Raw genomic sequence first — 27,061 nt, forward strand, 5'->3', positions numbered from 1 at the left:
TAACAGATGTTTACTGCCTCAAAGGAAAGAAGTAGTCATCCTTAAGAATTACTTTGTTTGTACTGTGCTGGCTAAAATCCAAGCCTTCCAGTACCTGAAGGGGGCCTACAAGAAAGCTGAAGAGCGACTCTTTGTTGGGGAGTGTAGTGATATGACAAGGGGCAACGGCTTCAAACTACAAAAGGGTAGATTTAGACTAGATATGAGGAAATGCTTTACTCACAGGGTGGTGAGGCTCTGGAGCAGTTTGCCCAGAGAAGCTGTAGGTTCCCCATCCCTGGAGGTGCTCAAGGCCAGGCTGGATGGGGCTTTGGGCAACCTGGTCTGGTGGGAAGTGTCCTGCCCATGGCAGGGGGGTTGGAACTGACTGATCCTTAAGCATTCCTTCCAACCTAAAACATTCTATGATTCTATGAAATGACTATTTAGTCAACCTAGGAAGGATTTTCATTTAGGCTCCCAGAGATTAAGATTTACCGAAATGGCTGTACTTGCTGTTTGAACAGCTCTTGTTTTGCACCTTGTTGGACTATCCTTTGTAATAGCATCATTCCTTCCTCTTCTGCAGATGTGAATTTATCATACGGCAGTTTATTATCTTAGCTGGAGTAGAATTCAACTGAAGATGGTTTTAAAGTAGTATAAAGTACAAATGAATCCAAAAAACAACAATCAAAAATTTTTGTAAGTCTGGAACTCACTGACATCTGACATGAAATTCTATGGCTGTCAAATAAGACGACAGGCTTGTCCCTCTGAAAATAGATCACATCAGGACAGCTAAAACTTACTATGTTAACTTCATAAAGTCTTGGAATTTAGCTGAAACGATTTTTTTTCCCCCAAAGAAATACAAGGATTAAACTAAATTAAGAAGATTAGGCAGCATCAGTAAGAAAGCTACAGTGAGATTGCAGTCTTCTCAGGTCTACAGTTTCTCTCTGCAGTCTGTTCCCTTCTGACACCATGTATCCAGTGGGAGAGGTAAGGAGAACATCATCTAGGGCACCAATGGGTCACAGTATCTTTCATACACATCCAGCAAAACAGCAGGAAGACGACTTCCAAGATCCACTAGAAATAGTAAAATTGTACAGTGATTTATTTTAAATCTAGAAATATTTTACATTTTTACATTAGTGTGCAGTTCATGACGTCTCAAAATACAGAGTGCAGATACACATATATAAGTACAATGTGGGGCTAACCACAGGTCTCAGTAAAGTTACCTTAATTAAGGCATTAAACCCCCACCATATATTTTAAAAAGCCACATATAATTACATTCAAAAATTTATGCAATTCAGCTAACGTTTATTTTTAATTAAATCTGGACTGGTAAAAATGCAGATACCTTCATTTCAGTCTGACATAGCTCACTACAAAGCTTGTGATAGAGTGTTTCACCAGTGAAGTTTGCATATTCTCTTTTACTCTCAAGGGAATTAACACACACTCTTCATTAAAAAAAAGGCAGAATCATTTCTTACACAAGGTAGTTCCAGGTCCAAACTGGTGGCAGATGGACCGCCAGGTACATTGCTCAGTGGTTATAACTACCATAGCACCTCTTTATATGGGTATCAGCAAGTACTGCGTGCCTTGGGAATTAAGAGAGTAGAGCTGAACTTCAACATTACTTAAGTCTACATTCAAAAACTTATTGGTATAAAACAGCCTCTGTACACCATTTCAGAAAAACTGGGGAGAAGAACATCAAATACATTAACAGTATGATTTACTTTGAAAGATGCTGGCTATAAACACTGAATACATAAGGGGGGTTCAGCAACTGTCTTGAGTGGATTGTGACTGCAGGAATTTGGACAGTACTTATGTAGCTGAGCTAGGTTACCCTTAAAGAATACATTTTACTGCTTTTCATCTTCTTGTCCAACTATGAAACAGTCAATACCAAAAAGCCTAATACTTCTACAATCATCTTTCTTTAAAAAGGGTAGAATTGATACAATATTTTGTCATCTATGAAACACTATCCAATATACCTGAATGGTGTTGTTTTCAAACAATTTATTAAACTGAGAATGTGCCTGCAATGTGAGGCAAAAAGCTATTATCGTGAATATCTAGCCCTTAAACCAACAGCTAGAACTTTATAATACTATTTCTAACAGCAAACTGAAGATATTAAAGATTTGAACTTTTTCTGAAGGGTCATTACTTAGCCTCATTAACTGCTTATTGCTTCTCAGCCCTAAATATTAAACCTGCAAATGCTTCCTAACAAGACAGGAATGCACTCTATACTTTAATTTTTCAATGCGCAATGTTAACTCAGTAACTAGGAAAGTTATCTAAAAATTTCTTTATATTTGCTGTATACTTGGAGTTCTCTATTCAACTATGGGTATGAGTTTGTTCCATTGAAACTTGAAGAAAGAATGTATGCAAGACAGTATGGAAAAAATCAACTACTTTTTAATCCTTCAGCAATAGACAGGAGTGAACTACACATTGACATTAACTCCAGTGTTTTACCTGTAAGAATTCAGAAACACCATGGCTGAAATTAAGAGATATTCACATTCAGGGTTCTTTGTGCTACCCAAAACCAAAACAGCTGAGACACTACTACTCAGTCAGCTTCAGCAATAGAACAGCCCTACTGCAGATGCGCAGCCTTTGTAGTTAAGCCTTCACAGCTCAGAATTTGAGGATGCAGAGATATTCTCATTTGCTTCGCCAAACACACTAGGATACAGACAGACCTTGCCTTTTGTTCACTTGTTTCAAGATTTTGTTCTAACAATTACAAATATTCCCCTTTCTTGCATTCTATTCTTGTGACTTCAGTTACCAGTGTTTCATGCATACTTTTACTGCAGTGCTGAGCAAATGCAGGACAGCATGTAGGCTAGTGAATTACAACGCTTGTTTATAACGCAATAGCTACATTCAGCTATTTTAATTCCAGTTAGTTATCCATTAGACCAACAGCCATACCATTTGCAGAGATTAAAATACCCACTTATCTTCCAATGTTCAGCATATCAGTCTGTTTTAGCCAGTATTGTTATAAAACATGAGAACTTAAGTTGACTTCCAAGCAGTGTTTTATAACTATATATTTTTCATAAAAATATAACCTCTGCCTTTCTAAATATCTGTAGAGATTTGTGGAGAACAGTGGCTCCAATCAGCCAATGTTTTAAAGAAAATTCCATAAAAATATCAAATCTAAAAGATCAATATAATATTCATCTTTGATTGGACCTAAAATTAACGTGCAGTCAAATCTGATTTTAAAAGTCTGACTAAAAAGATACAAGGATCGAAATATTTACATTATACACATTTTCCAATTACAGTGCTATTTAGAAAGTGGAATGTTTTTTAGAATTAAAATATAAATTCAAGCCTCAAAGGGCAGCTCCACAACAGTGGCATCTTTGTTTTTCAATTTTTTGGAAAGTAGAGATTTGTCATTAATATTAAAATTTATGTGTATATTATTTCTCCGCCCAAGGATCTGTAGAATTACACTCAAACTACCATCATGTCCCACAAAGTCATTAAGTTAAGTGTTAAATAACATTCATATTTATAACTATGTGACAACATGGACTGTATATACACATACACACACATACACACTTAAAATCTTTGATTTCCTAATAGTGACTAGGTAGAAAAATGTGGATTTTTATATAAAAGTTGTTGCTAGAAAAATCTATCTGAAGCTTAGTACTGACAAGGTCTCCATTTCTATACCACAGAGAAAGAACATTTGGACAATCTTTAGATCAGTTAAATCAGCTCAAGCTGATTAGTACTTTTTTTCCAATAATAAACTATTCCACTTGCAAAGGATGCAGCCACTGAGGTCTACAGAGCTCACACACTTTACTAGAACTGAGCAGACCTACGTACGATCCCCTTAGAATGATCACTAGATCGAAATCCATTTGTCCCTTGGAATGATTCTCTCTCATCGTAGCCAGGTAGAGGGTACCCACTGGGGCTCTGTGTCAAGTTTGTTTATTAACCGAAGTAACTCTTGATATGCCTTGTCAAGATCAGAATTCACAATTGCTGTATCGAAATAGTGACCATTGTTTTGTTCCATCTCCCTCGTCTTCTCTATGATTTCTCTCAGCTCTTCTGGCTGCAATCAAAAACAGGGAGTTATTGTATGTGTGTACACCTACCCCCATAACAAGAGTAGGGAAATATAACAACTCAGGTTTTCTACATAAATTTTCATGGCATCATCAGCTACTTATAGCTAAGTTTATGACTACAATGAACCATAACATATTTTAAAGCCAAGGGCACTCAAGACAATGATTTCTGGCTGGCCACAAGTGGCACTCCAGTACAACTGTCCCAGACTGAAGTAAATGAGGAAGACAAAACATTGCTCCTTTTATGACATGCATCTGACTGAGGCTTAAAAAATTAGGTCACTACGCCTATCATCCTTCTAGAAAAGACTGAAGATTGCAGAGAGGAGGAGGAAACTTATCCACGTAGAGAATACGATTATTTTTAATCCTGGAAAAAAAAAATCCCTGTTTTAAGACTTTGACTTAAATGCCCTTTTAGATTTTACATCCATACAATACATGCATCACCCTTGCATCATGTAAGGAGGGCAAAACACAGCTTAGAACAGAGTGAGAAGCAATTTCTGATCAACAGCTGTATCAGGAGTCCTTATGAGTAGATGCAGTTATGCTGTGAGAACTGTTCTTCCTCAGTCTGAATGACATTATGCTAAATTAACACTGTGTGGGTGGAAAAGTACTCCCCACTCCCCACTGTAAGGTAGATTCCAGTTAGAAGGCTGATGATTAACATACTGCATTATCATAGCAATATGCACTTTGTATCCCTTAAACCAATAAGGACCTTTTCAGAGCTTTCAGACATCTTGGATACATTTGTGGTTTGTAATTCTACTCTGCAGAACTAACTTCTCATTTAACAAAATCACCTGAACTGGTTAAGCTGAGATCTTGGAAAACTCTAAAACTTCAAAAAGTAAGCCTACAAGATCAAATGTAAAAAATTTTGTCTAAAAAGTTTCGTAATACATTTTCAAGTGAGTACTTTTCCAAGGCCAGATAAATTCCGAAAGGAAAAAAAAAAATGCTCTTTAGAGTTCCTCCAAGATTTACTTGAAGACAGAGCTGGATTTCTATAGTTTTGAAATAAAGGGTCACATTTTTGTACCCAAATGCAGGGACCTGCACTGTGACTCAGGACAACTGAACTAGCAATGGATCTTCTTGCCCCATACCTCTCACATTCAGTTAAGGAAAGCACCGTGTGCCCCTCTGAGTACGGTCTGCTTACTGACCTGCAGCAAACAGATCTCTAACTGTACCACTCCCCATGTACCATCAGTACCATTACCATCTCCCAAATCCAAAGAAACAGTGTATTAATTTGCTTACCAAAAACATTCCAGATCTGTAAATAAAATAAAGGTTTCAGAAGAGGTGTTAGATGCATTACCTTTGGGTTTTTCCCTTCTTTGGCCAATAAAGCACGTAATCTCTCTTGTGAAGGTGGTGCAACAAATATTATGTATGGCTTTAAGTCAGAATTCCGTAGTGTCTTCAATGACTGCAGAAAAAGGATTAATTATTGAACAGCTAACCAATTTCTGCACAATTGACCATAACAGTATCATTACTACCACTCAGAGTTTAGTAACCATAGGCTATAAAATTGGTATTCCAACTTTTTTTTTTTTTTTTTTTTTAACTTTATGGAACCCAAACATTTACTTTCATTCAAGACTAACTTCAACTGAAGGAACATCTTTCAGTATGCAAAAGCAAAAAAGTCACCTAAATTGAAGCAAATTTCCTTACAACGCTAGGGAATGGTATAAGCTTTTAATTGAGAGAAGAACCTTTAAATACCAATCAAGAAAATTTCAATTTATCCTTTCCTGTTCTGAAGATTAAAATACAGGACACTAAATACACTACATCCTTAGCATACTTTTTGCAGGCTACATGTGTATCAAGAGACAGAAAATAAAAAGAACCTGACTGTAGTTTAATTTTTCCAAAAGCTTCCTTCTGTCTGTCTTGGGACAAGCTACTATCTCTGAGATAGATTTTGCAACCACAGAATTAGACCAAGTCAATTTTCAAAGTATTAAAAATTTTCAACTTATCACGTGCTTTGTGATACCCATGAGCGATTCTAGCAAAGCATCGCAGTCCCAACTGATGATAGCTTATTCTAGCATCCATACTACCAGACTTTAATGACATGTTTAAGTTCTAGGGAATCTCTTACAGCACTTGAAATAGCAGCAGACCACACGTATACAGTATGTCATAGCAGATCAGCTGTGTTCCATGACTTTGCCTCCTACATTTGCCTAAATTTCAAAGTTGAGGTCTGCATGCATAGTTTGTCTCTTCTTTCTCTATAATCAAAAGGTCATAATTAAAGAGCTGTTCAATTTTGTTGATATGATGTACTTTAACCCTGCCTCCTATAGGACTGCATAAACACATTCCCCAAATGCAGTTTCCAAGTATAATCACAAACAACTTCGTCTTCAAAAACCTCAGAGCTCCCAGAGTAATCGCAACAGAGACAAATCTTATCTTAGTTAATTTTTCAATTGAGATATTTGGTGAGAAATATCTAGAAACCAAGGTCCCTTTTAACTTTAGCACAGATACAGAAGATGTTACAAATGTAACCTTCTTGTTCCTTGTTTGAAAATATACACAGGCACTAAATAGAGTCAATTAAACATCACTGAAAAAACTTGGAATAAACATGGAAATAGACCTTGAACAGACTAAGGTTACACAAACCTACTATAGCTTTTAGATTTTCATAGTAGCTGCTAGAATTAAAGCACAACAGACAACAGCTTTTGCTATACCTGGGTATGAAGATTTAAAAGGCATATCTTGCCAGAGTTGATTACTTGCCGCACTGAGTCTATGCTGGTACCATAGAGGTTCTTTTCAAATTCTCCATATTCAATAAACTTCCCTGCAGCTATGTCATTCTCAAATGCTTGTCGGGAAATGAAATGGTAATCTCTGCCAGCTACTTCAGTCTCCCGCCTGCTCCGAGTGGTATCTACAACAAAAGCAACAAAAAATAAACTGAGACAGTTATATACCTGTAGAACTGAAGGGGAGAAATCAATATTTCTGTTAGAAGAAGTATTACTATCAAGCAAAGAAGGCATTTGAAACATCCAAGAAATACAGGTATTTTATGTAATAAATATCCCTGGAGAGATTAAACTGTCAAAGGCTGAACATACATTTAGATGTCTTCTTATATTCATCTAGGAAATAAACAGTCAATTATGTAAGGCATAATTTCACCTGTGTGGCAGCATTCTGGACATGGAAAGAACTGTTGGTTGTTTATAACACATTATAATGTTAAGCTGTTTATAAACCTAATTTCAGGTACAGAAGACATTAAAAATAAAAAAATCAGTAGAATATAAGTAGCTTGGAAAGACACTGAGGACACCTAAATTTAAAATTAAGCAGGATGGCTAGTTCAAAAGTTCTTTAAAAAAGAAACTGGCACATCTGTCAAACTTCCATAACTCATTCCAACTTTATCCAAACTGAAATATATGCATGTGTCATAGTGTTATAGAAGCATTACATTGAGACATTAGATTTGCATTGACTTTCCAAAGCCACTTTTTGCCACACATGACATAACTTGTCCTTTATTCAAGAGCTGACTCAAAAACCCCAAACTCCTAATTACAATTCTTATCACAAGATTTGACTACAGACAGCGTTTAGAATAAGCAATCATATCTGCCCATCAAACTTACGGGGAACTGCAGAGGCAAAGCGGTCCACTTCATTATTCATAAGTCTCTGCCGCAATTCATTTTGACCACAGTTCTGAGGACCGATCAAAACAATAGGCCGTTTCCTATTTGCTGGTTGATGATACAGTGACATTTCCTCATAGGTCAAAATTTCTTCGTTATCATAATCTTGACAGAAAAAGAAAATAAAAGCGACAGCATTTAATTTATCTCTTATTGCTAGTTGCATGTAGCACCTGTCATGCCGTACAAAATTTCAGGAAGCTCCCCTATAAAACCCAGAAGATTATGACTTGTCCAGTAAACCAAGTCATTCTTTTTCCCCTTCTGGGGAAAGAAAGGGTGTTTCCACTTCCTAATGACATAAGCAGTCATATAAACTAAGTAAACAGCTTTCTTGCCAAGGAACAAGTTTCTGGTACAAGAATAACACTATGCCTAACAACAAAAATCATCATCCCAATCCCAAAGTACTTTTGTAAAAATATAGTATAAGTAGCCTACACAACTCACTGTGGACCAAGTTTCCATTTACTAAACTTCACTATACATAGTGACATATTACAAAACCATAATAAAGTGGTTCACCATTGTAAAATTATGAGTGCTTCCATGCCTAAAAAGCTGTTTTATCTCATCTTTTCTAAAGACACTAAATGACTCTACTAATCCCACCACCTCTTTTGTATCTTTCACTAAATGCTATTACAAACCATATTAGTGCTACCACACAGAACACCATCAGGCAGTATTTCTAACTGCCTGGATTTAAGCATTCTTTTTACAAGGCTATCTGTAGAATCTTCTATAGTTGCTTTTAAATGCACGCTGTATAAAAGAGGTTACTTACCATCATTTTTATTTGCATTGTATAAAACCTTTTTCCGTTTCTTTTTGTTTTTCTTTGCACACCAGAGTTTTCCTAACCAAAGTAAAATCATCACAATCACATAGTCATGCAGTAAAAAGCTTCCCATCCCACCCACTATCTGGATCTGCAGTTTTGAAAACACAATGTTTTTCGATTTATTACAACAGTAGGGTATATGAAGCAAATGCTGCATAGCAAGGACTTCAACTGAGACTTGGTAAATACAATTATTTAAGAAAAGAGGCATTCCAAATTCTTCCACGTTAACCTAATTACATTGTCCATAATTATGATAAAATAATGAGATTTGTATCACTAAATTTAGGCTTTCATTTACATCAAGTATTTCAAAGAATCACTACTTTTGTATTATAAAAATGGAGAATTTTCTGTAACTCTACACTGACAAGGTTCCAGGTAATAGTAATTAGCACCTCTATTACTTAGATTTTTTCCCCCCCTTGGAAAGCATGTGTCTAACCTGATTTTTCTGGCTCCTTGTCTTCTTCTATAGTTTGCTTCATTGCTTCTCTTTGTTGCTGAAAACTTTTTCCTTAAAGCATTTAAAAAAGATAAAAGCAGTTAACATTTGAAAAACATTTCCACGTATAGCTGTGTGTGTGTGTGTGTATATATATATATATATATATATATATATATATATATTTCCATACATTCTTCTAATGACTTCCTCATTTTACTTTTTCCCAAGCTTTTATATCCCTGACGCTTCTAGTGGAGTATGTCATATAAAGGAGAAACCCAATAGGGAAATTATGCTTTTCACAGAGATGTAAATTATCTTACCCTAATAGAATGAATCTTAAAAAGAAAAAAGTCAAGCTCAATCAAAATCAAGACCACAATTAATCTGCATGGAACATGTACATTAGCAACACCCTTTAAAACCGACAGCATTTGGAAGTGATTTTACTCATATTTATGCAAATGTGTCTGTTGCCTTGATGGCATTACCTATTTCAGGTGACTTCTACAGTAAAACTTCAGGGTTTTTTTTTGAGCATGTTTTGTAGCATTCATAAGGTGCTTTTTTAATAAGCATTATTTTTAAGGCCCACGTTTGCTGTCAAGCTACGTACCTAGTATTATCATCAAATGCATTTGTGTATTTTCTCAGAATTTTCATATAGCTTGTCTATCACTTCCTTCAGGAATGCAACAATGCTATGTTAGTAGTGAGTGGGAACTAAGGAACGAGCTGATTTCCCTCCCACAGCGTCCCAAAATTTCTCTGGATTTTAGATAGAATTGACCCTTTCAAAAGAATTCCCAGAGACTTATGGAGGTTAAAGTTGCTGAGAAACCCATTTATTGCTGCCAAAACACATGCATCAAGGAAGAGGTGCAGAGCACCTGTACAATTCTGGATAGTTTTGCCTGAGAATTGAAAAAAACAGGAAAGACTACATTTCCCCACTATGATGATATAGTTTTCTAATTTTTGTTGTTGTTGTTATATGTGTTCTATTTATACTAGATTTTTTTTTTTGAATTTCAGCTTGAAAAACATTAGGCTTTATTTAAAATCAGTGTTCCTGTCATCTCACTCAAACATCATAAAATAACAGGGCTATTCAATGGAATTTGAAAAGTTTTGTTCACTGTTTAAAAGATCAGCACATCTGTAATGGACTAGCAGCACATATAATTTTTGTATTGAAATATGATGACTTCAATTTCTGAAACCTCAATTATTCAAAGGCCTCCGACAGTTCGAAAAGGAGCATAAACTGTTGCAAGTAACTGAAGCTCTTTGCTAAGTGAAAACATTTATTTTTCAAGCTTGAAATAATGAGAAACCTAACAGCTGCTCTCATCTCCAGAGTTAACGAGCAGGTTGAAGTCTAAGTTTTCTGCTGTAGCCAGCAGAGGGAACTCTGCATCCACAGAGTCCCCAGGGTGAAAGAATAAGGAAAGATGAACTGCAGTGGAAGTGGTGGTTTTACTCTCTGTTTAACATCTATACACGGAGATACTTCTAAAAGGTCTATCTTTTAAATAAGTATATTACATAACCAACAGTGGGCTCTGCTGCAAGAAGTTCAAAGTCACAGATATTTAAGGAAGTGGATATTTTAGGGTATATGAGTCTTTGAAAACCAGAATATTGTCCCCTACAGCTATGGGAACAGCCTGTCAAGGCTTTTCTAGAGCTTAATTTACCAGGAATAAGGCCTGCCAGTGGTTGGTTATCTTCATCTCCATCTCTGTAAGCCTGCCACCAGTTTGGATCTTCTTGGCTGATCACATGGAGTATATCTCCTTTTTGAAAAGACAGGCCTAACTCTCGGCAGGGGACGTAAGGGTCATCAGAAGGATCATAGTCAAAATGTGCTTTCACATGTATCTGTGGAAGATCAAATGTAAAAACAAGAAAAATCTGTGACTTATGAAAAGTTACATTCCCATTTTCTGTGATTGCAGTGGAGGCCTGATATATAAAAACTCCAAAATCCTTTAGAATGGACAATTTATCTGGTGCATATATGAGATACTGGAATGGAATCTATGTTAGCAATGGAAAAGACAGTTGTGATAGTTTAGAGATGAAAGCGTGAACTTAAATCTTGTTAATTCTAAAGTCTACAAAACTTCTTCGCCACTTTAGGGGTAAAAAAAATGAACTACCAATTTATGGCCTTTGCACTCCAAAAGAATCACAGATATTCCGACTTGTTTTTAAATAAACACAGATTAAAACCCATTTTCTGTGTTTTAGATGAAGTTTTGCTTTAAAAATGCTTTACTTTGCCACCGAAGTGGTTTTTTTTGGCTTTGATAGAAATCAATGCCTTCTTTCTTCCAACTGTTGAAGCTATCTTAAGAAAAGTATGTCAGAGAAAAAGATATTGAGCAAAGTTCCCAGTATACAATTTGTTTCTCCCAAAGGATACTTGCAAATTACAGTAAAAATTACAAAATTAGAGTATCCAATTGATACAGAGAGAAACTAAGAACTTCCAAATAGAATTTCAGAAGCATAGGTGGTGCCACTTTTATAATTTCTTACTATTTTAGAAACCGAGTTAAAAATACACTGTATGCTTCAGCTTATCACTGTCAATTTTCAATAGTTAATTCAGGCATTAGTCTGGTAATGATTAAACAATTACAACAACTGTTTTTTTTTCCTACAATGTAAATGACCTACAGAACAACTTTCTTAGGACTACTGGAAAAACAGGGTATGTATCAAGGTCAAGAACTTACGTAAAACTACTTACAACTGTCTCCTTCGCAGGAGGTGGCTTGCTCTGTTGACTGGGAATCAATACGAAGGTCAGGGTGCCGTGCATGTCAGCCTGAGATGAAAAATAGATTCTTAACATACAGTATGAAAATCTGCCTTAAGATTTAAGAATTTTAATAAATAGCATTTTAGGAAATGTTTCAAAAATTCAAAAAACAACAGTTCCTGAAAGCACATCATTTATCTCTGATTTTAAAAATACAGTACAGATACAGATGCAGTGATTAAGCAACAGACTAGAAAGCCAATTCAGATTTAAAAAGCCTGGAGTTCCAGATCATGCATAAAATAATTTTATTTGAAATGGAACACCTGTAACACTCAAGGACTTGACAGAAATGGATTACCAAGAATTATATTCTCTTGTTCTATTTGAAAACATTATCTATGCTGTCAGGAAAAAAATATGTAGAAGATGATCCTAAAATTGCTTAAATGGAACAGCATTTTCAAATCTAAACATTACCACTACGCTTTTACGTTGTTAACATTACCAAAGGATACAGAACGTTTTTTAAAAATTTAATTAGCACACTCAACTCCTGCTTCTGTAAAGTATCTAATATTGATATAGCCAGTATCTACAAAGAAAGTAAAATTTAATACATCCTGTCTTTAAAGAACTCTTAGTTGTTTGTATACTTTTGTTCTCAGAGTGATTTTGCACAAGTAATGAACATCTAGATAAAATGCAAGTGCCAACCCCCAAAGAGGTCTGTGTGTCTCACTTTCTATACATCATTCCATGAACCATAATGATTGACGTTCATAAAACTAAAGTGTATACATATATCACAAAAATATTCAGACCTAGGGCTTAAATAAAGTAAACATAACTGAGCATAACATGATTAGGCTGCAGGAAAGGAAAATCCACCTTTTTAGTCAGTATGCACAGCTTGAGGAATGTGCAGAATTTCCCAGCGATAGCATGAATAATCTTTACTGAAGTCATGCACCAGTTCATTACCATTTTAGTTGCAAGGGGTGAGGCAAGAATTAGAAGGAAAGTAATTTCCTTCTCCTGTGCTCGTTATGTATTACTTGGGAAATGAAGCTTTTTAAAACTTTAACTTTGCATTACAAAATAAAAAAGACAACAAATAATTATAAAGCTTAAAAATTAGTTTCTTAAACTAAGATTTTATTTTTTTAACCAATTGCTCCTACGTTTTATGGCTTTAAGTTTTATTCTGGAACTCTCATTTGCAGGACCTGTTCAAGTGCAGAACAAGATCTCTGCAGAGAACTGAACTGCCAGAGTTGAATTATCTGTTAAGCACATTCAAAATACTGTCCAACCTCGGACCTGGATCAATAGCAGATGACACGCAAGAGCATGAGAGCAGTATTGGGCAAAAGGAAATACGTATAATTCCCAGTTGTTAGCATCCTACCTTGCAGGTCCTTAGAGAGAATGTTTCTACATTTACTAGATTCTGATGGATTTTCTGCCTATTTTGCATTGCAGCTTTTGAACTGATGTATAGCTTTGTCATGAATGTTAAATGCGTAACAAACAGAAAAATACCTATCTTGGTAAACCACTAGACAAAAAAGTTTTTATCAGGAGAAAAAGAGTAAGAAGTCTGGTCATGTGAAAGTCCCATGTGAAACAATTTGTGGTTGGTTAAGCCTGGCCAGCAACTATGAGCCCCCCTCCGCCCACTACTTACTCCCTCCCCAAGACACACTGGGGAGAGAATCGGGAGACTAAAATCAAGAAAAACCTCTTGGGTTGAGATAAAAACAGTTTAATAAGTGAATGTTGAAAAAAGTGATGCAGAGGTAATCACTCACTGCCCATTTTTTGTTGCTGAGCATGACATTACATGGTATGAAATACCATTCTGGTCAATTCAGGACATTTGTCCCAGCTGTGTCCCCTCCCAACCTCTTGCTCACCCCAAGCATACTCATGAGTGGGGACAGAGTAGGCAAGCACTATTCAGCAACAGCTGAAGCATTGGTGTTACAGTCTAAACCCACAACACCATACGTCTGCCATGAAGATGAACTCCATCTCAGCCTGACATGACCACAGTCATGCAAGCACATATATTAATTGTGGACTAAGCCAGATGAAGATGGAAAAAAATCATGGCTTTTCATATGTAAGCAAAGTTCTTAGAAGTCATTAAAAGCAAGTCTAAAGATGACAGCTTGACTCACATTTGACTCTTCTCACATCTTTCACATTCATTTTTGCATTTGACTGCCATCATAGTCAGTAATATCACACTTACCATGAGAAAGAAAGCTTGAAATGGCCTTTTACATGTGAACACTAGCCATCAGAATGAAAATACCTCTAATATTAAATATGAAAATGCAAATGACAAGCAGACCCAACAGGCTTCAGTCTTATGAGTATTTTTTGTTCAAGAAGTGAAAACAAGAAAACAGTAAGTGTCCAACTCACCAGTAAATCAAAAACTTCATTAACATCTTTTCCACGAATCTCAATGCCATTAATCTCCAAAACTTCATCCCCTTCATGTAACAGCCCACTCTTCTCTGCAGCACCTCCTTTGACTATTCGACTGATGATGACAGAATCCATTTCATTACGAACAGTAGCACCCTGTGTAGTAGTAACAAATTCTGTATTTATTAAAAATATGAAACTCGAAGCCATCTATTGTACGTATTTCAAGCCAGTGGAAGAACATTTTAGACTGAAAGAGAATGCAATTAACAGCTTGGATGCATACAACCAATGCTGAGTTTAGAAAAAAAACATTTCTTTCTTTAAGTGGCACTGATTAAAGAACTGAACATAGCATAAGATTCATAATTGTTTTAAAAGCTTTCCTAAGGAAACCAAACACTTATTTGAAAGATACAACACAGAAGATGAGGTTTGCTTAAAAGATGCATCAAAAACAACCTTCCATAGTTGGCTCAAGGGTATTAGCTCTCCTGAAACAAAGCCTGGGATAGTGACTTCTGTCAAAGTCCAAATTCAGGTTGACAGAAGTTGTCCAGACTCTAAATTGTAACACGTCTACTGCTATAACAAAATGCACACAAGTTTATCATCTGTGACCATTTCTCATTAAGGTGGGTGGTGGATGATGAGAGTTAGAAGCTAAACATAACTTCCACATCCCAAGTTTCAAACTTTCATAGCAATCCGTGAAGGACATAAAAGCTTACCTGCTTTACACGTAATTGAGTGAGTACCAACACTTACCAATGGAATATCTCGCGCTTTCTCAATACGAACTATTTTAACCGTCTCCCCTCCATATGTCCCAACATTCTCATAAATTTTTTCATCTGTCACAGCCTCTGGTTGCATTTCTTGTTCTGCAACCTTATCGTGAGCCAGTAGAAGTGCCTAGTGTTAAAGAAAACTATTCGTTAGTGAAAATTTCACATTTTATATGTATACAAAATAGCAAAAATCAACAAAATTACACAATTTGAAAAGTCTTTGTAATTACAGAATATTGCAAACTGACTAAAGCAATGAAAGATTTAACACAGCTATGTAGTGCCTACTGCTACACACTTGGCAAAATTTTCCTTTTAATTTGGAAAACACTACAATGACTATTTCGAACACAACGTTGTGACTATACTTATGGCATCTCCTTCCTAAAAAAAACCCCAGACATTGGTGCTGATGCTCAAACCAGCATCAGGAAATACATCCTACAGATTAGACGCCCCATTTTGTCTTACCTGCATGTGAGGGGCATTCAGCAAAGCATTAAGCTCCTGCCCATCCTTGTGGTGACTTGGTTTCAAAACACTCTGTACCTAAAAAGAAATCAAGTAGTAAAGCTCTTACTCTACCCAGTGATTTATCAATCCTCCCTCCTCTAACTCAAGCAAAAAAATAGTTGCAATTATTTGTTTTACTACAAGTAAAATATGTGCACATAATTGTTACACTGACTCACTAAGTCTAGCCTGTTACACGTTAGAAAAACATGACGAGACCACAGGACTACTCCAGCATGTCTTGCTTCGGTAATTATCTATTGAACATAAGCTGGTATCCAGTACATGACACAGATTTGTCAATAGAAACTAACAATGAGCTCAGCTACCACAGAATATGTACACAAAAAAAGTTAAATTCCAGAAAGGAACCTAATAGTACAATCAGCCACCATGAATTCTACTATGTGAATATGCTAGGTCTTTTAAAATGGACTAATTTCTCACTAATATGACTACATTTCCTTTTCCTTAAAAGCAGATGGTTTATTTCTGCCCAATATTTTGAGTAGCAGCAAGACCAAGATTCCAAAACAGGTTTTATTCCAAAACAGGTTTTGCAACACTTGTTGGAGCCCCTGCCTCAGAAAGCGTAAGAGTCAAAACTTAAAATACCAATAAATCCCAATAAACCAGGTTTCTTGAGTTGATTTTTGCCAGGGAAATAACATAATGCACATTAACACAAAGACCGTTTTTGCTCAAGCAGCTTTTGTTGCCAAAAAAGGTTCGCACTCTCATTCAGTTGAAGAGGCCTTGCCATCATTTCTGGCAAGGAATCCCTCCCTGTATGCTTCAAGGGAAAGCCAAGCACAGGGACATTCCCTGTATCTGAAGGCAAGACTGAAGAAGATACTTTCCATAGCCATTATCTTCAGGCTTTTAATTTGCATCAAAAACACTCCAGTCCAGAAGCACTAACAAATCTGGAGGCATCAAGAGCAGATTACAAATATCATAACAGAAGCTTTCTGTGAGACGGAAAACATTTTTTTCCCAAGAGCTTTTTACTCTTACGAATGAAAAAAAGTAATATAATTCAGAAAACACAATTTACAAAGTGAAAATAACTAAACTTTTTTTGAACTAACAATGTCTAAAGAGCCTTTATTCTGTGAGCAATTACCTGTAGAAATGCTAACAACTCTCATGGATGCTACCAGATAATAGAACTGAAAACAGTAAAGATAACTTTCAAAGTCTAGCAAAAGCAACTAAATGAATCGTTCCATGGAGCAAGATCTTCACATTGCCAACAAAACACCACCATCTGGAACAAGTTCCTCAGCTTAGCAATAGACCTGGCACAGCCTCCAGCAGCTTTCCTTCTGACATCTCTAGAATACGCCTTATGGTAAACAAACCTAGTATAACTTAAAAAAGTCAAAAAAGAAGTCAGACTTCTTGTCTTTTTTTTTTTTGCGCCCCCTCCCCCCAACCCCCCCCCCCCCCCTTTTTTTTTGTAAAAAAATCCTACAACTAGTCTCTTCAAAATTCTAGAGAAAAGAAAAAATTCAGCTGTATATAGACCTGACCTCAATTATATCTCTGCAGCTGCCAGGAAGCTTAGTCTGAATTTTGGCGTGTCATATATTTCACTAATGGAATCAAAAACTTTTCCTCTCTGTTGAAAGAAGAGACTCTTTTACACAAGACAATTTCTCAGATTTATTTAAGGTCTCTAACATTCAATGGTCTTTCATCTCTTCTCTTCAAAAATCTAGAAGAAGTTTTAAAGCCTTACTTTTCCAATCTTTGAGTTTTTTGTTTTGTTTTTAAAAACTAGAAAAACCCTTTCAGAAAGAAATTTAAAAGTCCTGCAAGCAAGACAACATTCTGAATGTGTGGCCAGATGCCAGAGGAAAAGATGTACTACATATGTCTGTAATTATTACATTTCTCAAAAGTGAATTTGCAAGTCTTCGTGAATTTGTACCAGAAATAAAATATTTTCTGTAAGAGCTACCAAAAATATACATTATTTAGGGTAACATTTTCCTAGTTGCAACATGATGCACAGATGAAATGTCCTTGAAATAAAGGCAAACAAACAATTACAGTAAGGCATTTATATGTTTAGCTTGCCCCTCCTGTTATCTTCCTACTGCAGTTTTCCAGACAAAACCGGAAAAAGTGGGATTTTTATGAACAAAATGCCAGGAAGAGCATCTCCCATCCGTCTTTATTTTGACATGCCTTGCAACTTAGCCCAACCAACTGAACTTTTGCTTTGAATAATTACATTATTCAAATACTCCAATAGCTCCTCCTTCCTTACCTCCCCCATTTTCTAATAGAAAGATAAATTTATTATGTAATAATTTAATATCAATGTTGAAGCACTAGGAAAGTTTCGGTCAGATACGTACAACACTTACTACACCAGTATTGCTTTGTTATTCATGATAAAAAAAAACTTTTATCAGATGAAGAAGTATGAATCTGTGCTGACTTTCTAGAAGTGACCCTACAGATAGCATAAGCAATCCATTAAACACGTGGCAATAATAGTATTTTCTTAACTTCTTAACTATTCAGTCTTGTTTTTATCGTTAATTACTTTAACTTTAGCTCAAGGAGCCCTAAAAAAAAAAAAAAGCTATTAAAGTGGTTTCATTACAAAAGCCACAATTTGGAGGCACACTGCAGTGATACTGACGATTTAGAATACAACCACACCTGCAAAACCATGTCGCAGTTAACTCTAACATGCAGGACTGTCAGCAGCTATGTATGTACCATCCATACACTAATGCATTAATACCAAAAGTTACAAGCTTTCAGTGCATCCTCTGAGAAGTACTGATCTATTTTAATTAGCTACACTTGCTGAAGTGAACAGTATTAAGTATTTAAAAATATAGCTTATATAAATCGACTCTATTAAGTATATTTAATAGCAAGAAAACCTTCAAGGTATCTGATATGCGGTGCTACAAGCCACAAATTACACACTGTCTTGAATGATAAATCAAATATTCTTACAAGGTCAAGATTCAAATCATATTCCCATAATCCTTGCCCCCATCTTGGTCAAGTTTAAATGGATTAAAAATCAATTTAATTACACTTGATATTTAATGGCTATTTTTATTTAAGAGGCAACTACACATTTACAGAGATTAACTCTCTAAAATAAATTCCTTAAGCCTAAATGCTCCATTCCACCTTTTAAATTCAATAAAAGTTTCTTAAAAATAAGAGTAAAGAAAAATCTTGAGTTGTTCATGCCTGATTACCAGAATCAGTGAGAAAACTTAAGTACAAGTATACTAGTAACTTTAAGAATTCCCTACAGAAGAAGAGAAAACAAAAGTGCACCATTCCCCTCTAATGTATTGCTAATGGTTAACAAAAAAAACTGAAAGCTAAAAAGATTTCACAACACGTTGTTCACACACATTGTTTTATAAAAGTAAATAATCATTTAAAGAGTAAATGAAAACAGATTTTTGAATCAAAGTTCAGTGTGGCAAATGAAAATGTCCCCCAAACTCCACCTTTGGAAATATGTTTAATATGAATCTTTACCTTTTTTTCTTTTAAGGGAGGACGAAAATTTCTGTTGCAATATGAAGTTGTGTTGCAAACTTTTTGTGTTAGGGCTGCAGATGCATGAACTCTAAAACAGGTTCTCTTCCACACCATAAAGCCTCCAACAAAATAAATGTTTGTAGCTTTAAACTGGGACATGCGCTACAAAACTGTTTCAGGGTTGTATACTGTCACTGATGACCTGTACACTAAAATATGCACATTAACATAATGTTATGCATGTATATGCTATTTTTTTTCTTGTAATGTCTTGTACTGTCAGATGTTATCAGTATCTTGTTGTTCAGGCTTTTGCAAGTGTCTTTAAAAACGCCCTGAAGTAGGCAAAGCTCTAGAAAGATGAAAACTGCTTTCTGGGGGAGCTTCCCATGCTTGTGTTTAGGGGTAAAGGCATAAACAAGCCACACTACAAGCAAAAAACTGGGAACGCAAGCCAGAGACTTTGACTTTGATTGGGATGGAAGGTGGAGAATAACCTTTTCTGAAGCAGAAATAATCTTCCTTGTTAACAGAGACCTTCATAGGCCATAAAAGAGACCTTTCCAAAAGGAGTAAGATCTGAAAAATGAGTCTGTCTCTTCTGTTCAGACAAGACTTGAAAATACAGAATAATGCGAACGGAGGCCTTAAGGTCTTCCTCTTGAGACACTTTTGTTAGTCACAGAAATATTTGTCCTGAATTTCCAGCTTAATCACTTCAGGATCCTACTTAACATATTGCAAAATATAAGTCACTTAAACATGCAAGAAGCTGAATCTAAATTACATCAGAAAATGGGAACAGACATATGCAATATATTGCCTCTTCAGGAATTTCAAGGCTGGAGCAAGACAGGGATGGGAGATGAAATATCAAAATGAGAGCAGGAATATGTTTGCCTTTTATGTAATATTCTTCTGGGTGATGACAATTCATTGGATTAAATATTTTCTTTATGCTTAAATTTCTTTTTGTATTACTGCTAAGACAAACAGAGTTGGCTCTGCACTATCTTCTGATCTTAGGATTTATGAAACTACCTGAAAAAACAGAGGAATGTGTTGAGAAAGTGAGGGATAGAGAAGATAGCAGGGAAGAATACGAAAGTTCGAAAACAAACCTATAGTTTTCCTACACTAATAAAGCTTTGCTAGTCAACAGAAGATTGTGGCTTGCAAGAGTAATTTAGAGTTGGAAAGCATATACTCTTCTTGGAAACATCCATTAAGCACCTTCATATCCACTGGGGGGTGGCAACGGGATGATGACCCAACCAGATTTCCTAAGAGATAAATCTGTAACTTCATATATATAAGTGGAGATTCAAAAACTGATGTGCATCTGAGTAAAAACACAAACTAGGTCTGGATAAAGTGTGTGTTTGGGGAAGTAGTTTACAAATGGAAGTTAACTTAAAAGGTTCCTTCAGGTTCGCAGACACTGAAGAAGCCTAGTGAGCATCTTGTAGCAGCCTAGAGGCAGACTAATAAGCCAGAGGCAAGCTCATACGTAAAATACTCCCACTTGGTTTTGGTGCAATCTTACCAACAAACCTAAACAGGAAAATCCAGAGCTGCAAATTAATCAGCACACTGTGCCTTTAGAGACCATTTAAGTGATATCCCTCAAGAATTAGCAATTTCTTCTGCAAAAGAACTCCAAGCTTGCTACGTTTTCTTTATTTGCAAGATTAAGAACTAGAAAAAGGACAGTGTAAAAAAATGTTGAAAAATTTGCTTCTAATTGGACAAAGAAAACCAGATACTAGGAAAATCATGTTACTGCCATGCTGAAATTGAAGTGAGGAGCCTCTGAGCAACTGGAAAATGCTTATATACTGGCTCACATGAGCCAGGTTTCAGCAGGTGAGTTTGGTTGACTGGGTGCATTTAACCAGCCGCTGGATCTGGCTTTGCTGAATACAACCTTGTTACACCGCACTCATACTGTGGTGCATTCATACTAGCCAACTTCAAGTTAATAAAAGTATGTCCATACAAGGTGCAGCCTCGCTGCCCTGCAATACTATCAGGCACCAGGCCATGGAGCACGGAGGTAACGTGAACAAGCAGCCATGCTCTCAGAGGGTCTAGTCACATCCAGCCCTGTGTGAAAACTCATTCTGTTCTCAGCAACTTCGTATCTGATGAATTTTCCACAAATTACTTCTACTGATTATAAAGCTATCGTATACATGTATTGATCATCAGTATTCAAGTGAATAAAACTCAAAGAAAACAGTTGGCTGAAACTGTATTCAAAGTATTTCAAATGGTTAAGATCTCACTGAAAAGACTGAAGTTAAAAATCTTAAATTTCTAAAAGTATACTTCAATAACTTCTAAAAAACATATCAGGTCTTATAAAAGATCTGTCATCTGTCAGACAAAATTAAATGTAATCTGACTAGCACAGCAGTCACCAAAACATAGGAATTAAGTATGAAGGTATCTGTTGCTCCCTTTAAAACAGAATGCTTGTTTCCAGTACAGTTATATTTTCAGAGATGCCTCTTTACCATGGCTCAACTTGGAGAAAAGTCACAATAACAGAACTGTAATTCAATTTCTGAATGCTTGGAATAAAGAATACTGAATGCAAAAAGTTACATTTTCATAATTGCTCTCTTTTCTATGTTTAAGCAATACCTTTTCTGTTGCATATCTATCTACCCATGCTAAAAGAGGGAGTTCTTATCCCTAAAGTATTTTTCTAGTTACTGTTTGGAAATGTGGAAAAACTGGATATAGCAATCAGTGACTATTATAACCATTTTATATTTAACATTCAGTAACCCAGACAAGCTTGCCAAGAACATATTTCAACAACAGCTATGATTATAGGTTTCACATATATATCACAGAGATGCATACTGTACATACCTCTTGTGCTAGTTCTTGTGCATTGGAGATGAGAGGATATGGAGGGCTGGCTTTGTTCATATGCACTGTAACTGCATTGTGTATCTTAAATGCATTCTGAAAATCAGTATTTTGAACAAGCTGTAAAATGAGAGAGATATCCTCTTGGCTCTGAGGGTCTACCAGAATGTGCTGGATATGCTTAAGAGAAGTTAACAGTTCTTCCACTTCTAGGTAGGAAATAAAATAAAAATAAGTTACAAGTTAACAGACTGATAATGTTGTAATGTTTGTATTAAGATTTTTACCAAAAATGTTTTGCTGTTCAGTATTTTAAATCAGCAATGATGTATGTATATTTATTATCTATTGTTCACTCTTATGTTTATTTGCAGAACATATCAGAATCAAAACAAGGACCACAAGTCACTATAAGATATAAACAAGCTGATACATGGTTTAAATTTTAATTCCATATTAAAAAATTCTCTGAAGTCACTGATATGTAAAAGATCCAATAACTGCAGTTCATGTATAACTAAATGTGAAAGAGGGACTATTCTGCAATATGAAAACAACTGCTTTGCTAAACTAATCTTGATTCACTGTGTACTAAGAGTTATTTCAATAGACCTTCCCATGTGTGTATATGTAAGTTATATATTGCTTACTTATACAATGAGTGATTGATAAGTAAACTACACAATTTATAAGCATAAAGTTATGCTTGGTCTTACAAGCTTAAAATAACAAGGTATGAAAAATAAAAAGGGAAAAAAAATCTACAATCAAAATCATGGAAGTCTTTTGCACTAAAAGTCTGTATCTTTTGCATCCTCCAGCAGACCAAAATATAGTGGGTGTTGTGCATATGAAAATAATGTATGCTTTCTCGCAAATTATGTAAAAAATCAAACTTTCTCAACAGCAAAGAAAATCCCAAATTCTAAAACTATCGGCTGATACTGAGGTGAACCTCCCTTACTGGTAACAAAATACCAGCTTGGAAATTGTTTTTGTTTTCACGATCTTCATTTATTCATTCTGAGCTAATTAAATAACATTAAAATAGGAATGTTATCAGGACACTAGCTAGGTTGCTTTTTTTTTTTTTTTTTTTTTAAATCACAGTAGACTTGGATCACTAACTTGAATACTCTACCAAGGCGTTTCCTTTACCTATTTTTAACCTCAGACTCATCAGTACACTGAACACAAGACTCAAGCTAAACTTTGAGTGCAAGTTTAAAATGACTGATCAAGGGGCACATGAAATCTGTAAAACCTTGTAAAATATGTGTATCAACCAAGTGTAATGTTTTTAATTTCAGGCATAGCATACCTAAATAAATGTTTTCAATTTCGAGTTTGTTAAGTCAGTCTTCTGTACAATGAAAGGAAACAAACACTCCCAATAGAGTATTTTACTGTCTGCAGGACAATTAAAAAAACACACCCCAAAACCATTCCACACATGTTAAAAATATCTTACCCACCAAAGGTCATAGGCTTCTTCCTATAGCAACCAAGGAAACAAAGAGCAGTACAAAAGCTGCGCTGAAAGCTCAGATACAGGCTGGGCAGGATATTCCACAGGTGAAATCCAGTATAGCTCAGAACAGTAATTAAGAAGGCCAGCCTCTCACTAGGGAACTGTATACAAAATATACTGCCCATCACACAGGGAAAAGCCACTTGAAGACTAAAGAACATTTAGATGGCAAGAATATTTGCTAAATAGGATGTGGTATGCTGGCACATTTCTTGCCTAGCAGAGTATGCAAAACTACCAAAGCATCTCAGCAACCAGTTTATCTGAGACTGAGGAAGTTTATTATTTCCAAGCCTTAAAAAAAAGTGTAGTGGAAAACAGATGTTATTGCACATAAAGCTCCTACTAATACCTATTCAGTTAAACACACATCAAAATTCTGTTGTTACTGTTACTAGGTTCAAAGAAGTCAGGCATTAGAGAACCTAACTTCTCTGTAACACCCCTTATGCACATAAATGATTTTATTCAATTATTTGTGAATTCTCTACTTCCCTTACGTATGCATGTACTTGAATCCTCAGACATATATGCACACAGGTTGGTAATACACATGCACACTGATCTGTAATACATACTCCATATAAGATACAAATCAATGTAGAATGATGGATATCTACTGTATAGCTGTAATAAGAAAATGCCCCTTCCTAGATACCTCTACATATTCTCCTCTTCAGCACTTTGCTAGTGCCTCCTATCTCACCCTTTCTTACAAATCTACCAGAGTACTCTCCTCCCCATCTAATTCCCCTCCACACTGAATCTTCATCTGTGCTGGAGGTAAAAGCCCTATATCAAATGATGATCCTTCAAGGAACAGCAAATACCCCTGCCCCCCATCAAGATACTTCAAGAAGAATCACAAAAAATGATTGAAATGCATAAAATGAAATTATTACCACTAAGCTAGAAATCACTTCCTAAGTAATTTGTTTAATTGTAAAAACATACGCAAAAACACATGAAAATCTGGCTTTACTCATGACTAACTCTTTCTAGGTCCCTGTTTACGAATTCTAAATTATAGATTTTTTTTTGTAGTTTTGTTTTTGTTTTAAATAAACGCCAGGTAACAAGACTCCATTCTCTAGACATTCGCTATTGAAAGAGTTGTCTAGAAGAAAGAAGTTCAGTAAATGACTAACATCTGCATTTACTCACAGACAAGTCAGGGTTCTTTTGCAGAACGAGTCCATTTTAAATCGCAGACCAATTAACAATCCACTGTTTTTTTTCTCTAAAGTCTTCTTTTGCAAGAAACATTGCAGTCTTTTTTTCCAGTAGACTATGAAATGGCTGGAATGCAATGGAGCACCGTGCAATATACTTATTAATCAAAAGACTGCCGGAGAAAAAATACGCAACTGCAGGGGAGGACCCATGGTCACTGCTTAACACATTAGATTAGAAAAGAGCAAAAAGAAAATAGCTGTGTTTATCACTTCAAATAAAAAGTAATGAACAAACTTAGTGATATTAAGTTGGCTTTATCATATATTACTACCACCAATACCTTAATTCTTAAGTTCTGTATAGATCTCTTTAGAGTACCTGATATGCTAGTGCTAGCTCTCTAATGTTCCATATACTACTTGAATCGCAGGACTAAGAAAACTGTTTTATCCAAAACGATTTCTGAAGGTTTGTTTATATTTATAAAACAATTTATAAGTAATCTTTGCCAAATGCATAAAAAAATAAGCAGGTTCTCCCCTCCAAAAAAGTTTTCATTGTAGTTACAAAAGGTTTACTTACTTGAAGCATCAGTTACTCATTTAACTAAATTAGCAGAATAAACAGTAGCGAACAAAATATTTTCTGCATCTAAGAGAATTACATTGCTGTGAACAAGCCAGTTAAATACTTAAATGCACATGTTCTAGATGTTCAGAAGTGTATTTCCACTAGGTCAGCTGTCTAAATCACATCTTGTTTTGATAACAAACACGCCCTTTGAAATTGTTTTAATTAAGTGTCCCATTTTGCATTTTGTCTTTATAAATTTTTTTTTTTTTTTTTTAAGATGAAAAGATTAAAGGCTTGGCAAAGATATACCAAATTAGACATTAGCACTTATGAAACATTTTCAAAACTAAAACCACAGACAATTGGGTCAATGCTGTTATTTAAACCACTATATTTTGTGAAGATGTTATGGATTAACAAAAAAGCTAAGCTAAAATCCATTTTTTTAAACATGAATCAATAACAGTAGTTTAACATCTTTGTAATTCATTAGCACCTGACAATTTTTATTTGGGTTTTGTTAACAAAGGTTAGAGATTTGTCAAGTGACTACTCAGGCTCACTCGGACAGCAAATGTGGAAATATGGGAAGAATCAGAAGCAGTATAGTTCAGAAATTCAGTAAAATCAAACAGACAAAGTATGAAACATTTTATTGTACGAAACAACATGTTTATTCATTGCTTATTCTGGTCTGTCCTTCATCAAACATAACGAAATTCGGTGGCAGTTGCACAGTTTTCCCCACCCTAAGATGATGGAGACATCCAAGGAACCCATTAGTACTCTACAGTTTTTTTAAATGCCCCCCAAATGGATCGGTTTTGAAAAGCCCCTTGCTGGAGAACATACCCTGATGGCTAAATGAAGAAAAACCTTAAGTCTGAAGGACCAGAAGACTTGGAATCCAAGTAGCAAGAATTAGCTAAACCGTGTTTTTAGTCACCTAGAAGAACATTAACATTCAATTAAATATTTTCTCCATTACCCCATTTATTGCATTTTACCTACCTAGTGTCTTCACAGTATAATGAGGACTCTCCAAAACAATCCCTTCTTCTGTGTCAAATATCGGATTGTCTATTCCAGTTTTAGGAGGAATTTGTGCTAATTTCTTAAGCCTCATAGAAGCAGTAAGGTCCAGTTCTTGTTTCTTTCCCTCTTCTTCCCGTCTGCGCCTCATGTCCTCCTGCTGCTGACGGATTCGCTCAAGCTGAGCGCTCCGCCGCATGGGCATCATCCTGGAGCCCAAGTCCCCCGGGCAATCAACAGCCATTTCTCGGTGCTTCTGAGGTTCCTCAGGAGATGCAAGATCCACATTTTTTGTTTCACTGTCAGAATCTTCTGTGATGTGTCCATTCATATGAGAAGTTGTCATGATTATGCGTAATTATGCCTATTCTCTTCAGACAGAAATGCTATTAGGCCAGTTTTTGTTGTGATGCTGTGTAAAATCCATTATAACTTCAGTAATATTTCCCTTCCATCGCAAGGCGGTTGAAGAAGAATCCAGGACAAAAATCTAACGAAAGACATTCAAAGGAAGTTAGTCAGTAACTGTATTAATAACAAAACACCTAAGACAGTTTTTCAAGGCTCCAGACATGAGAACAATGGAACTTTCCCTCCACATTTACATAGTGCTTCTTCCCTTATTAAGAACTACAGAACCCTCAC

The 27,061-nt window shown here is 35.7% G+C and overlaps 1 protein-coding gene across 1 annotated transcript; it reads right to left on the reverse strand.

The window, feature by feature from the left end:
• Positions 1-1,084: 1,084 nt before the first annotated feature.
• Positions 1,085-26,762, reverse strand: PALS1 (protein associated with LIN7 1, MAGUK family member). Its single transcript, XM_040558323.1, has 13 exons — positions 26,396-26,762; positions 22,105-22,313; positions 15,646-15,723; positions 15,152-15,298; positions 14,378-14,539; positions 11,930-12,007; positions 10,869-11,052; positions 9,166-9,237; positions 8,664-8,735; positions 7,814-7,981; positions 6,884-7,086; positions 5,482-5,592; positions 1,085-4,126 (listed from the first exon to the last, which is right to left on the reverse strand). The coding sequence occupies exons 1-13, from the start codon at positions 26,760-26,762 to the stop codon at positions 3,950-3,952; spliced, it is 2,028 nt and encodes a 675-aa protein (XP_040414257.1). The 3' UTR covers positions 1,085-3,949.
• Between the last annotated feature and the right edge of the window lie 299 nt (positions 26,763-27,061).

Source organism: Cygnus olor, chromosome 5 (assembly GCF_009769625.2).
Source record: "Cygnus olor isolate bCygOlo1 chromosome 5, bCygOlo1.pri.v2, whole genome shotgun sequence".
NCBI classification, from domain to species: Eukaryota; Metazoa; Chordata; class Aves; order Anseriformes; family Anatidae; genus Cygnus; species Cygnus olor.